The sequence below is a fragment of the Dendrobates tinctorius genome, unplaced genomic scaffold, assembly GCF_039654945.1.
Source record: "Dendrobates tinctorius isolate UK_male_01 unplaced genomic scaffold, ASM3965494v1 ptg000013l, whole genome shotgun sequence".
In the NCBI taxonomy this organism is placed as follows: domain Eukaryota; kingdom Metazoa; phylum Chordata; class Amphibia; order Anura; family Dendrobatidae; genus Dendrobates; species Dendrobates tinctorius.
The window spans coordinates 9,631,508-9,645,450 of record NW_027361681.1 but is presented as its reverse complement, the minus strand read 5'-3'; the positions used below and the strand labels follow the sequence as shown (position 1 = coordinate 9,645,450).

Genomic DNA, 13,943 nt, shown 5'->3' with positions numbered 1-13,943 from the left:
TTACTGTGGAAATTACAAAGGTGGGGGGAGGGCGGACAAAAGGGGAATGCTGATGCATTAGGGACATGCATCTCACATAGAACCTATTATCCATACATATAACTGCACAACATATTCTGGGTGCTGAGTGGTTCTGTAGCATGTAACAAATGTATTCTATGAGGAGGGGCTACATTATATTCTATGAGGCAGGCTACATTATATTCTATAAGGGGGGGCTACATTATATTCTATGAGGGGGCTACTCCAACCCCTGCTACATAATTAAGACCTGTACTACCTTATATTATACCCAGATATTAGCATGTTTTACCTCACAATTGGTGGTGTTGTATTTATTTCTATGTAGCTACCATAGTGGGCCCCAGGAATGATTTTCTCTGGTGGGCCTAAGGTGTTCCAGTCGGACGCTGTGCACACACACACTATAGATGGATACACAATACACACACTATTCTGCCTCTGTGAGAAGTTGTGAGGTAGCAGAGATGCAGCAGAGCTCGGCCGCTGCAGTGAGTGGACACACACACACACACAATAGATGGATACACGATACGCACACTTCTCTGCCTCCTCTGCGAGAAGTTGTGAGGTAGCAGAGATACGGCAGAGCTCGGCCGCTGCAGTGAGTGGACACACACACTATAGATGGATACATGATACACACACTTCTCTGCCTCCTCTGTGAGAAGTTGTGAGGTAGCAGAGATGCAGCAGAGCTCGGCCGCTGCAGTGAGTGGACACACACACACACACACACTATAGATGGATACACGATACACACACTTCTCTGCCTCCTCTGTGAGAAGTAGTGAGGTAGCAGAGATGCAGCAGAGCTCGGCCGCTGCAGTGAGTGGACACACACACACTATAGATGGATACACGATACACACACTTCTCTGCCTCCTCTGTGAGAAGTTGTGAGGTAGCAGAGATGCAGCAGAGCTCGGCCGCTGCAGTGAGTGGACACACACACACTATAGATGGATACACGATACACACACTTCTCTGCCTCCTCTGTGAGAAGTTGTGAGGTAGCAGAGATGCAGCAGAGCTCGGCCGCTGCAGTGAGTGGACACACACACACACACACACTATAGATGGATACACGATACACACACTTCTCTGCCTCCTCTGTGAGAAGTAGTGAGGTAGCAGAGATGCAGCAGAGCTCGGCCGCTGCAGTGAGTGGACACACACACTATAGATGGATACACGATACACACACTTCTCTGCCTCTTCTGTGAGAAGTTGTGAGGTAGCAGAGATGCAGCAGAGCTCGGCCGCTGCAGTGAGTGGACACACACACACACTATAGATGGATACACGATACACACACTTCTCTGCCTCCTCTGTGAGAAGTTGTGAGGTAGCAGAGATGCAGCAGAGCTCGGCTGGTGGGAGGAGAGGAACAGGCTGGGTGATCCTCCTCCTTCTTCTGCAGCCGGTGCAGTGTGCGCTGGTCAGGAGCCGGATCTGAAGCTGCTCTGGCTGGCACTGCTGTCCTCACAGAGGGACCATGGACTGCCAGCTGGATCCCTACACAGGGAAGGACCGGTCGTCCATTGTGAGGAAGAGAGCCGCGCTGCTGAGGAAGGGCTGCAGCTTCGAGATTCAGAGGTGAGCGCTCAGTGGCCAGAGCTGCAGATGGTGCAGGCAGTGGCAACCTGCGACGGGCAGCACCTGATGAGAGTAGTAGTCCATTGTCCCGAGGTGGTAGTGGGCAGTGCCTACCTGTATGGAATGGGAAGATCCAGTCCTGCAAGTGCAGGACAGTTCCAGGAAGCCCATCACAGGACCCGGCACTGACTTGCTGCCAGTGCAGAGACCCCGACACACACGCCATCTATGTAGCCGCTAATGACCGCCCGATTCCCCAGGTACTAAACCAAAGTCACTGCATGTCTCTGTTTCTCACGTCCCTGACCATTCCTCTCCTCAAACCCTACACATCTGTTTCTCCCCTCAGACCTAGCATATCTCTCCAGGCTGAAGTTGCTTTCTTATTCGGTAATTTTTTCTTTTCTGTTTTTTATAGGGTTATCAACAATAAATAAGTATCACAATAATAACATACAATGCAGCGAGGTGCCCTGATGTGAATACACTTAACAAAAACTATAAAACTGGCACAAAAATAGGCATCAGAGTGGGCACCGAAGGGCGTTAATCAAAGGGTTAAACGACTTTGGGTTACGGATATCACACTGCAGACATAGAACAGGGAGCCCCATATCAAACCCAGGATCCTCCAGCCTGGCCCAAATGGGTTGTGGGCACCAGAACTGGCATCAAAGTGGGCAAACTGCTGATTTTCACAGATTTGAATACATAACTGATGTTTTTAAGGGGTTAAATGACTTTGGGTTACTGATCTCACACTAAGAATACACAGATAGTGATGCCCTGCATCAAACCAAGGACCCTCCAGCCTGGCCTAAATGGGTTCTGGACATCAGAATTGGCACCAATGTGAGCCAACAGCCGATTTTCACAGATGTGAATAAGTAACTGATGTTTTTAAGGGGTTAAATGACTTTGGGCCAGTGATATCACAGTGCAGACATATAGAACAGGGAGCCCCACATCAAAACCAGGTCTCTTCAGCCTGACCCAAATGTGTTCTGGGCATCAGAACTGGCATCAAAGTGGGCAGATAGTTGATTTTGGCCATTTGAATAAGTAACTGGTGTTTTTAAGGGGTTAAATGAGTGGGTTACTGATATCACACTGCAGACATATAGAACAGGGAGCCCCACATCAAAACCAAGTCTGTCCACCCTGGCCCAAAAGGGTTCTGGGCATCAGAACTGGCATCAAAGTGGTCAGACAGTTGATTTTGGCCATTTGAATAAGTAACTGATGTTTTTAAGGGGTTAAATGACTTTGGGCTACTGATCTCACACTAAGAATACACAGATAGTGATGCCCTGCATCAAACCAAGGACCCTCCAGCCTGGCCTAAATGGGTTCTGGACATCAGAATTGGCACCAATGTGAGCAAACAGCCGATTTTCACAGATGTGAATAAGTAACTGCAGGGCATCACTATCTGTGTATTCTTAGGGTACCGTTACACTTAGCAATGCACCAGCGATCCCGACAACGATATGGATCGCTGGTGCATCGCTAAGTGGTCGCTAGTGAGCTGCCACACAGGCAGATCTCACCAGCGACATAGCAGGGGTCGCTACTTACCTGGCAGACGAGGCGATCCTGACGTCCTCCCGCCCGCGTCCACGCTCGTCGCTCGTCTCTCCACAGGAAGCTCAGCAGGAAGTGACCGACGAGAAATGATCCAGGAGCTTCTCGCGCGATCAGCGATAACCAGCGGGGGAGCCGGTCGGAGGTAAGTATCACATGCAGCGATATCGCTAGCAATATCGCTGCTACATCACAAAATCGGTGGCGTTACAGCTATGTGTAACGGGGGCTTTAGTGTGAGATCAGTGGCCCAAAGTCATTTAACCCTTAAAAAACACCACTTACTCAAATGGGCAAAAGCAACTACCCACTTTGATGCCAATTCTGATGCCCAGAACCCATTTGGGCCAGGTTGGAGGGACGTGGGTTTGATGCAGGGCATCACTATCTGTGTATTCTTAGTGTGAGATCAGTCATTTAACCCCTTAAAAACATCAGTTACTTATTCAAATCTGTGAAAATTGGCTGTTTGCCCACTTTGATGCCAATTCTCATGCCCAGAACCCATTTGGCCCTGGCTGGAGGGTACTGGGTTTGATGTGGGGTTCCGTGTTCTATATATTTGCAGTGTGATATCAGTGGCCTAAAGTCATTTAACCCCTTAACAACATCAATTACTTACTCAAATCTGTGAAAATCTGCTGTTTGCCCACTTTGATGCCAATTCTCATGCCCAGAACCCATTTGGGCCTGGCTGGAGGGTACTGGGTTTGATGTGGGACTCCCTGTACTATATATTTGCAGTGTGATATCAGTGGCCTAAAGTCATTTAACCCCTTAACAACATCAATTACTTACTCAATTCTGTGAAAATCTGCTGTTTGCCCACTTTGATGCCAATTCTGATGCCCAGAACCCATTTGGGCTAGGCTGGAGGGACCTGGGTTTGATGCAGGGCATCACTATCTGTGTATTCTTAGTGTGAGATCAGTGACCCAAAGTCATTTAACCCCAAATGGGTTCTGGGCATCAGAACTGGCATCAAATTGGGCAAACAGCCGATTTTAATTCCTATGTGAAAAATCTATAAGCGTTAGACACTTCACGTTTAATGTATCAATATTGTCTATTGCGGTTGGTAGCCGCTAGACCAGAAGAGATTCCAACTCAAGTAATACTTAAAAGATTAAATATTTATTAATGACAAAGATAAAAAAAAGATTAAGATAAAAGTAAGAAGACAAGGCACAAAACTCCAAGAAAGGGGGGGAGGGAGACGCAATAATATAGTAAGATATGAGTCAATAAGGGACCGAAAAAAGTATGCCAAGTAATAAGTCAAACCATTAAAGCAAAAATCAAATGCACAAGAGCATTAGTCAATAAATATGGTGCTAATTACATCCATACAGTAAATGTGCAATGTGCTTGTATAAAATATTAAACATAATAATATCCAGTGAATACCAAATACACAAAAAAAGTGCAATGTGCATAAATAACGTGCTGTTAGTGGTACTAGGCTGGAGTCAGACACAACGTATAAAAATACGGACCGTATTTTACGGTCGTAATACGCAGAAATGTTCCCTGAACAGTGATCTGTATGTCATCCATTGTCAAGGTGTGGCTGCGTTTTTTGCGCATGTAAGCATCCGTAAGCCAGATTTTCTCGCCAGCTTGCAAAAGGGACATATAATGGAGCCCAATGACAGGTTAAAACACAAACGAAAGAATAGATATAGACACATAGAAAACACATATCTATAGATATATATATATATATATATACACGTCATTGAGACACACACAAACACACACATATATGTATATATATTTCATAGAGTTCTACATAGCAGAATAGTCGCTAAATCGATTGCTGGCTTCTGTAAAACCCTAGACTAGTAAAGGGTTAAAAAAAACCACAGACATTAATTAAAAATTCTTTTAATGAAATAAAGACACCAAGTTTTTGACCAAACTTATTCCTCTGCTAATCCATAAAAAACCATGGTCCTGTAAAAAAAATAAAATAAATAAGCAACAATATACAGTGTGTGTGTGTGTGTGTGTATATATATATATATATATATATATATATATGTATTCTATGTGTATATATTTATTCTTTCGTTTCTTTATTAAACATGTCAGTGTGATTTTACTGTATCGCAAAATGAATTGCCGTATTTCTCACAAGTTACACATCTGGTCCATGTGTAATCTGTATTTTTCTCGCCCCCATTGACTTACATTGACGTATTTTTGGAGGAATACGCTGACAGTGGCAGCATGCTGTGATTTTCTCAGCCTATAAAATACGGCCGAGAAATAAACGGCTGATGGGAGCTGCCCCATAGAGAAACATTGGTCTGTGTGCAATACGTGGTTTTAGCACCTCTCACTCATCCGTATTTCTCTCTAGTGTGATGCCGGCCTTAAAGGTAGTATAATCCTAAAGTAGTGTCAAACCTGGCAAAAAAACCACATGCCCCTAGAAGAAGCGAGCAGCGAAACAGCGCCTGTCGGGTGTGGGGAGGCACAGACCAACACTGGGACCTGTCAGTACCTATCCTTCACTTAGCATTACATTGCAGTGTGGATCTTGTACTTTTTTCTTTAAGGTGATGACATCGTTCTCATGACTATAACAATGATTTACCCTGACAGCACAGTATTAAGGATTAGGTCTGTAATCATTATATCTTTTTAGGGATACTTTCATCCAGGGTACATTACTTATGAGCACTATGCTTGAATAACATATTTAATGTAACCCCTGCATCCCTCTCCTTATGGTTTTTTTTTTTTTTTTTTCCCGCTTTGACACTACTTTAGGATTATACTACCTTTAATACCCTGAAACCCCGCACATCTCTGACTGTTTCTCCCCTCAGACCCCGCACATCTCTCAATGATTCTCCGTAGACATTTCTTTCTCTCCCCTGATACGTCTCTGACTGTTTATCTCCTCAGAACTCACATGTCTGTTTCTCCCCTCAGACCCCGCAGGACTGTGACTGTTTCCACTTTGACCCCGCACATCTGACTGTTTCTTCCCTCAGACCTTGCTCTTCTATGGCTATTCCTTTTCTCAGACCCTACACTCTCTGACTTTCTCCTCAGGCCCCACATGTCTGACTGTTTCTCCCCTCAGACTCTGCACATCTCTGACTGCTTCTCCTCAGACCCTGCATGTGTCTGATTCTCCTTAGACCCCACACATCTCTGATTCTTCTTCTTTTCAGACCCCACATGTCTTCTGACTGTTTCTCCTCAGACCATGCACTTCACTGACTGTTTCTCCCCTCAGACTCTGCACATCTCTGACTGCTTCTCCTCAGACCCTACATGTGTCTGATTCTCCTCAGACCCCAAACATCTCTGATTCTTCTTCTTCCCAGAACCCACTTGTCTCCTGACTATTTCTCCTCAGACCATGCACTTCACTGACTGTTTCTCCCCTCAGACTCTGCACATCTCTGACTGCTTCTCCTCAGACCCTGCATGTGTCTGATTCTCCTCAGACCCCACACATCTCTGATTCTTCTTCTTTTCAGACCCCACATGTCTTCTGACTGTTTCTCCTCAGACCATGCACTTCACTGACTGTTTCTCCCCTCAGACTCTGCACATCTCTGACTGCTTCTCCTCAGACCCTGCATGTGTCTGATTCTCCTCAGACCCCACACATCTCTGATTCTTCTTCTTTTCAGACCCCACATGTCTTCTGACTGTTTTTCCTCAGACCATGCACTTCACTGACTGTTTCTCCCCTCAGACTCGGCATACCTCTGCCTGATTTCCCTTAGACCCAGCACTTTTCTGACTGTTCCTCCCTTCAGATCCCGCACGCCCCTGTTTCTCCCCAGACCCTGCACTTTTCTAGCTGTTTCTTTCCTCACCCCACGCACATCTATGACTATTCCTCTCATCAGACCCCACGCGTCTCTGACTGTTTCTCCTCAGACCCCGCAAGTCTCTGTATCTCCTCAGACCACGCACATCTCTGATTATTCTTCTCAGACCCCACTTGTCTCTTGACTGTTTCTCCTCAGACCTTGCACTTCACTGACTGTTTCTCCCCTCAGATCCAGCACATCTCTGCCTGATTCGCCTTAGACCCAGCACTTTTCTGACTGTTCCTCCCTTCAGGTTGTGAATGTATCTAATTGTTTATCCCCAGACCTTACATGACTCATGTGTCCGCAGGATAAATAGACATGCTGCGGTCTGGAAAGACGCGCCACATGTACATCTCCGCAGGTGTCTGTGCACGCATAGTGGGCATGGGATTTCTTGAAATCCCATCCACTCTGCTGTAACATCTGGCCGCTGTGGGTTGGACGCTGCGAATGTACGCAGCATCCAACCCGCAGCGTTTACTGACCCTCGGAACATACCCTTAGTTGTCTTCGGAATCACGTCATTCCCTCAACTGTGTGCAGGGCTCAAGAGTTGTGAATAATACAGGTCTGTACTGGGGGTCGGTGAGGGGCAGAGACATGTATATACTGAGGTGAGACTGAGTATACAGGAGACTGAGGGAGTTATAGTCACTGTATATACAGTGCCTTAAATAAGTCTTCACACTCCATGAACTTTTCAACATTTTTCACTCTACATCCAAGATCCTATCCTAATATGTAGCAGGTATAATAATAATAAAAATAATAGCAAATACCTCCAATTAGAAATGTAGTATAGTTCTTCTGTTGATCTATGTCACTTCCCCATGTGCAGAGTATTACAGTAGCTTAGGTATCCATGCTTACGAGACCACTCATAGTAACAACTAGCTGTTAATGGTCATAACCATGTATACTAAGCTACTGCAAAGCCCTGAACTATACAACATAGAAGAACTATACAACATTTCTAATTGGAGGTATTTGCTAATATTATTGTTAGAAGCCACATTGTTATTATAATAAGCCACATTTCTAGTGTTGATGTGCATGGGGTATCGATTTTCTTCCCCCATCGATGCAGTCTTTATGATCTAGGTTACCTTAGCAGGTCTTGCTTCATACATTAACAGACTCACACATTCCATTTAATTGGTTGTGCTGGCATTTTTAATCCCGTAGTGACAGAGCCAAATTTGGCCGTAATGAGCAAGCCAAATTTTTTTAATTCTGACCAGTGTCACTTTATGTGGTTAGGTTATATCTCTGGAACGCTTCAACGGATCCCACTGAGATTGTTTTTTCATGACTTATTGTACTTCATGACAGTGGTAAAATGTCTTCGATATGACCTGTGTTTATTTGTGAAAATATTGGAAATTTGGCAACAAATTTCAAAATGTTGCCATTTTCAAACTTTTAATTCTTATGCCCTTAACCCCTTCCCGACCTTTGACGCCATGTAGGCATCATAAAAGTCGGTGCCAATCCGACCTGTGATGCCTATGTGGCGCCATGGGGAGATTGCGTTCCTGCGGGTGACCAGGGTCGCTGAAAGGTCACCCGACCCGCAGGTACAGGAGGCTTTGTACTTCACCTCAGAGGAGGTGGCTTAGCCCCCCTTTGGCTATGATCGTTTTGATTGGCTGTTCAAAGTGAAACAGCCAATCAGAGCAATTGTAATATTTCACCAATTAAATTTGGAGAAATATCGCAATCCAGCCATGGACGATGCTGCAATATCATTGGACATGGCAGGAGACCGCGATCTGACCACCCATGACTGACGGTGGTGATCTGCCCCCGCCACCGGCTGACGGCGGCGATCTGCCTCCGCCGTCAGTATTTGCTCCCCCTCCAGTGCCCTCTGCTCCCCCGCCTTCCGATCCCCCCCTCCCGGTACCTCCTGAGTCCCCATGTCCCTCTTGAATCCTCCATGGGCGCCGCCATCTTCCAAAACCGGCCGGCAGATTCATTAATTGATTCCAGGTACATTTTGATCACTATGATAAACCCTATGACAGTGATCAAAATAAAAAAAGTAAATAAACCCCCCCTTTATCACCGCCATAGGTAGGGAGAAATAATAAAATAAAGAAAATATATTTTTTTTCCCCATTAGTGTTAGGGTTAGAATTAGGTTTAGGGTTGGAATTAGGGTTAGGGTTGGAATTAGGGTTAGAATTAGGGTTAGGGTTGGAATTAAGGTTAGGGTTGGAGTTAGGGTTGGGGTTGGAATTAGGGTTGGGATTAGGGTTAGGGTTGGAATTAGGGTTAGGATTGGAAATAGGGTTAAGATTAGGGTTAGCGGTGGATTGGGGTTGGGATTAGGGTTAGAGGTGTGTTGCGGTTAGGGTTGAGTTAGAATTGAGGGGTTTCCACTGTTTAGGTACATCAGGGGGTCTCCAAACGCGACATGGCGCCACCATTGATTCCAGCCAATTTTTTGTTCAAAAAGTCAAACAGTGCTCCCTCCCTTCCGAGTCCCGACGTGTGCCCAAACAGTGGTTTATTCCAACATATGGGGTATCAGCATACTCAGGAAAAATTGCACAACAGCTTTGGGGGTCTAATTTCTCATGTTACCCTTGCGAAAATAAAAAATTGGGGGCTAAAAAAATTATCTTTGTGGAAGAAAAATTATTTTTTATTTTCACGTGTCTGCGTTATAAACTTTTGTGAAGCACTTGGGGATTCAAAGTGCTCACCACACATCTAGATGAGTTTCTTGGGGGATCTAGTTTCCAAAATTGGCTCACTTGTGGGGGTTTCTACTGTTTAGGCACATCAGGGGCTCTGCAAGCGTAACATGACGCCCGCAGACCATTCCATCAAAGTTGGCATTTCAAAACGTCACTACTTCCCTTCCGAGACCCAACGTGTGCCCAAACAGTGGTCCCAACTACATATGGGGTACCAGCGTACTCAGGACAAACTGGACAACAACTTTAGGTGTCCAATTTCTTCTGTAACCCTTGTGAAAATAAAAAATTGCGGGCTAAAAAATCATTTTTTGAAAAAAAAAAATGATTTTTTATTTTCACGGCTCTGCGTTATAAACTTCTGTGAAGCACTTGGGGGTTCAAAGTGCTCACCACACATGTAGATAAGTTCCTTGAGGTTCTAGTTTCCAAAATTGAGTCACCTGTGGGGGAGCTCAAATGTTTAGGCACACAGGGGCTCTCCATACGTGACATTGTGTCCGCTAACGATTGGAGCTAATTTTCCATTCAAAAAGTCAAATGGCGCTCCTTCCCTTCCGAGCCCCGACGTGTGCCCAAACAATGGTTCACCCCCACATATGGGGTACCAGCGTACTCAGGACAAATTGGACAACTACTTTTGGGGTCCAATTTCTCCTGTTACCCTTGTGAAAATAAAAAATTGCTGGCTAAAAAAAATAATTTTTTAAGGAAAAAAATGATTTTGTATTTTCACGGCTCTGCGTTATAAACTTCTGTGAAGCACTTGGGGGTGCAAAGTGCTCACCACTTTCTCTTTTTACCCTTGGGAAAATAAAAAATTGTTGCTAAAAGATCATTTTTGTGACTAAAAAGTTAAATGTTCATTTTTTCCTTCCATGTTGCTTCTGCTGCTGTGAAACACCTGGAGGGTTTATAAACTTCATGAATGTGGTTTTGAGTAGCTTGAGGGGTGCAGTTTTTAGAATAGTGACACTTTTGGGTATTTTCAGCCATATAGACCCCTCAAACTGACTTCAAATGAGAAGTGGTCCCTAAAAAATAGTGGTTTTGTAAATTTTGTTGTAAAAATGAGAAATCGCTGGTCAACTTTTAACCCTTATAACTTTCTAACAAAAAAAAATTGTTTCCAAAATTGTGCTGATGTAAAGTAGACATGTGGGAAATGTTATTTATTAACTATTTTGTGTAACATATGTGGCGCTCCTGAGGCTCAGTCGCCACAGAGGTACTGCACCTTCTCCTAAGGTGTGGTGCCCCACCATCCAGGTAAGTTGGAGGCTCCTGACCACGCTCCAACACTCGCACCCCACACAATAGAGTAGTTCAGCAAAACCACATTGCGGCTCCTTGCTTAGAGAGTAGCAGAGCACCTTTGGTGGTTCCCTGCTTGGAACACTAGACGTGCTGGGAGGTGGGTGGAGTTGAGAATACATAGAAGAGCGGGATGGTTGAGGATTACAGGGCAGTCAGTCAGACGGGGAGTCTGAGAGAGAGGAAGCCACTCGGAGAGGAGTGGGGATCCCTGGAAGAGGGATGGAGGGAGGAGTGCTGCAGCTGCCTCAGTGATCTGAGCCAGCTGGCACGGGAAAGAAAAGAAGGAGAAAGACATTGAACTGAAGCCTTAGCTTCCATAGGAGAGAAAGACAAGATACGGAATGTTGGACTGAAAGGGAACACAGAGGACGTGGGTTAGAGGAAGAACCCTGCCTAGAAGTTCTAAGCGCAAGGTCGGGGCCCGGTCCCCGAGGTTGTATGGACACTAATGGTTCTGCAGCAGACACCGGTGGAGTAGTGGGCTGTAAATGCACTACTCCCATCTAAGACTTGAGGGCACAACAGCAACACGGATAGAGAGCCGGGACTTAGGAGTAGAGAGTCCCCGAAGCAGGCTACAGCTGTCTGCCGTGCAAGTAGAGTTCTTGGGAACATCTGTCAGGAGGAACTCCAGTGTAACTCAGTACTAGGAGATCTTCACACTTAAAGGCGCTATAGAAGAGACGTTCAGAAAAGGCACATAAGTAGGCGGAGTGTGGAAGGGAACATTCCATCTTGCCTGGAGGTTGACTGAGTCCCTGACCCAGAGGACACGGCACAGAAGCGGGCACTACAGACTGTGAGTAAAGCTTTGGAACTACATGCCCTGGTGTCCTCCATTCCTTCCTGCGTCCGTCTGCCTGGCACTGCTGCATCCCCCTGCGCCAAACACTACACCATCTAAGTGTCTCCACATCTACACTGCCCAGGGACAACAGCCCTGCCTTTGGAGGGCTATAATATCATTGCTGCACCACACCATCTGACCCGGAGGATCTGTCTGCAGCTTAACACCTCCCTTGCTGAACACCACAGGTGGCGTCACAAACTATTCATCTAACTACATTCCACCATTCACATCTTCCTATTACTTGAGCCCCCAGGGCCACCGCCACTGTGACACGTCCCGCTGATACAGGCCCGGTGCCGAGTACCCCACGGCCCGGGGAGGGAGACCCACATAACTCTCTGGTTTAACAGAATAAAAATTTCTTATTTTTTCGCAAATAAACGCAAAAATTATTGATCTAAATTTACCACTAACATGAAGCCCAATATGTCACAAAATTGCTAGGATCCGTTGAAGCGTTCCTGAGTTATTACCTCATAAAGGGACAGTGGTCAGAATTGCAAAAATTGGCCAGGTCATTAAGGTCAAAATAGGCTGGGTCATGAAGGGGTTAAGTCAGAGATTTAAGTTGCACAAAATAATAAATAACATTTCCCACATGTCTACTTTACATCAGCACAATTTTTGAAACATAATTTTTTTTGTTAAGAAGTTATAAGGATTAAAAGTTGACCAGCGATTTTTCATTTTTAAAACAAAATTTACAAAACTATTTTTTTAGGGACCACCTCACATTTAAGTGACTTTGAGGGGGCCTATATGAACGAAAATACTCAAAAGTGACACCATTATAAAAACTTCACCCCCCCAAGGTACCCAAAACCACAATCAAGAAGTTTATTAACCCTTCTGATGCTTCACAGGCGCTAAAGCAACGTGGAAAGAAAAAATGAACATTTAACTTTTTTTCACAAAAATTTTACTTTAGCTCCAAGTGTGTCATTTTTTCAAGGGTAACAGGACAAAATAGACCCTAAAATTTGTTGTGCAATTTCCCTTAAAGGGGTTGTCCGGGTTTTTCACATAATCTCAGTACATATCTGGGCTGCAGAATTATGACAATAAGTAATTTACCTTCTGTCACTAGTTTGCACGGTTTTCTAGATATTCTGAACAGAACGTCCAAGGGGGGTGTGTGTTATGGCATTGAAATGAGAACTAGTCGTAACCTCCTACTCTACTCCAAACATGCCCTCTATAGCAACAACCCCACCCTCCATAGCTACAGGCCCTCCCCATCCACATAAATAATCCTATCCCTCCTCACACAGTAACAAATTCTTCCCCTCCAGCAGCCTCACTGCAGAGAGCTGCTCCTCCCCCAGACACACACTGAACAGTGATCTATGGAAAGTGAATCTACGTAGTGAGGAGAAGGGAAAATAGTCCTGTATTCTAATCTGCACAGGGGATGGCAGTCACTGATGTAATCTGTTGTGTGACAAAGCCTCTGCTGTGTGAATGAGACAGCTCTGTGTCACTTATGTCTTCACACAGCAGCAGATTTGGTGCAGTGTATGTGTGAACACTGTCTCTAATGACATGAATACTGATGGGAGCAGCCTGTCCAATCAGCAGCTGTAACAGTGTGAAGTGTTGGGGGGGTGTATGTATGTATTGTGGCCCCAGCTATGTGTCCCCTTTTATCTCTGTGCCCCCAACTATATGCCCCACTGTGATCTGTTCCACCCAGCTATGTGCCCCCATGTGAGCTCTGTGGCCCCAGCTATGTGCCCCCCTTGTTATCCCTGTGCCTCCCAGCTATGTGCCCCCTGTAATTTGTGCCCCCAGCTATGTGCCCCCTGTGATCTTTATTCCCCAACTCTCTGCCCCCCAGCTATATGTGCCCCTGTTATTTCTGTCCTCCAGCTATATGCCCCCTTGTGATCTCTGTGCCCCCAGCTATGTGCACCCCTGTGATCTCTGTGGCTCCCAGCTTTGTGCCCCCTGTGATCCCTGTGCCCCCCTGCTATGTACCCCCCTGTGATATTTGTGCTCCCATGTGATCTATGTGCCCCTGTG

At 45.4% G+C, this 13,943-nt stretch overlaps 1 protein-coding gene across 2 annotated transcripts in view; it reads left to right on the top strand.

Moving 5' to 3' along the window:
* Nucleotides 1-1,465: 1,465 nt before the first annotated feature.
* Nucleotides 1,466-13,943, top strand: part of GARNL3 (GTPase activating Rap/RanGAP domain like 3) — a 222,766-nt gene continuing 210,288 nt past the window's right edge. For both annotated transcript variants that reach the window (XM_073558622.1, XM_073558613.1), the window contains exon 1: nucleotides 1,466-1,620. In XM_073558622.1, the coding sequence (XP_073414723.1) occupies nucleotides 1,520-1,620 (101 nt within the window). In that variant the 5' untranslated portion in view covers nucleotides 1,466-1,519. The remainder of the gene's footprint in view (nucleotides 1,621-13,943) is intronic.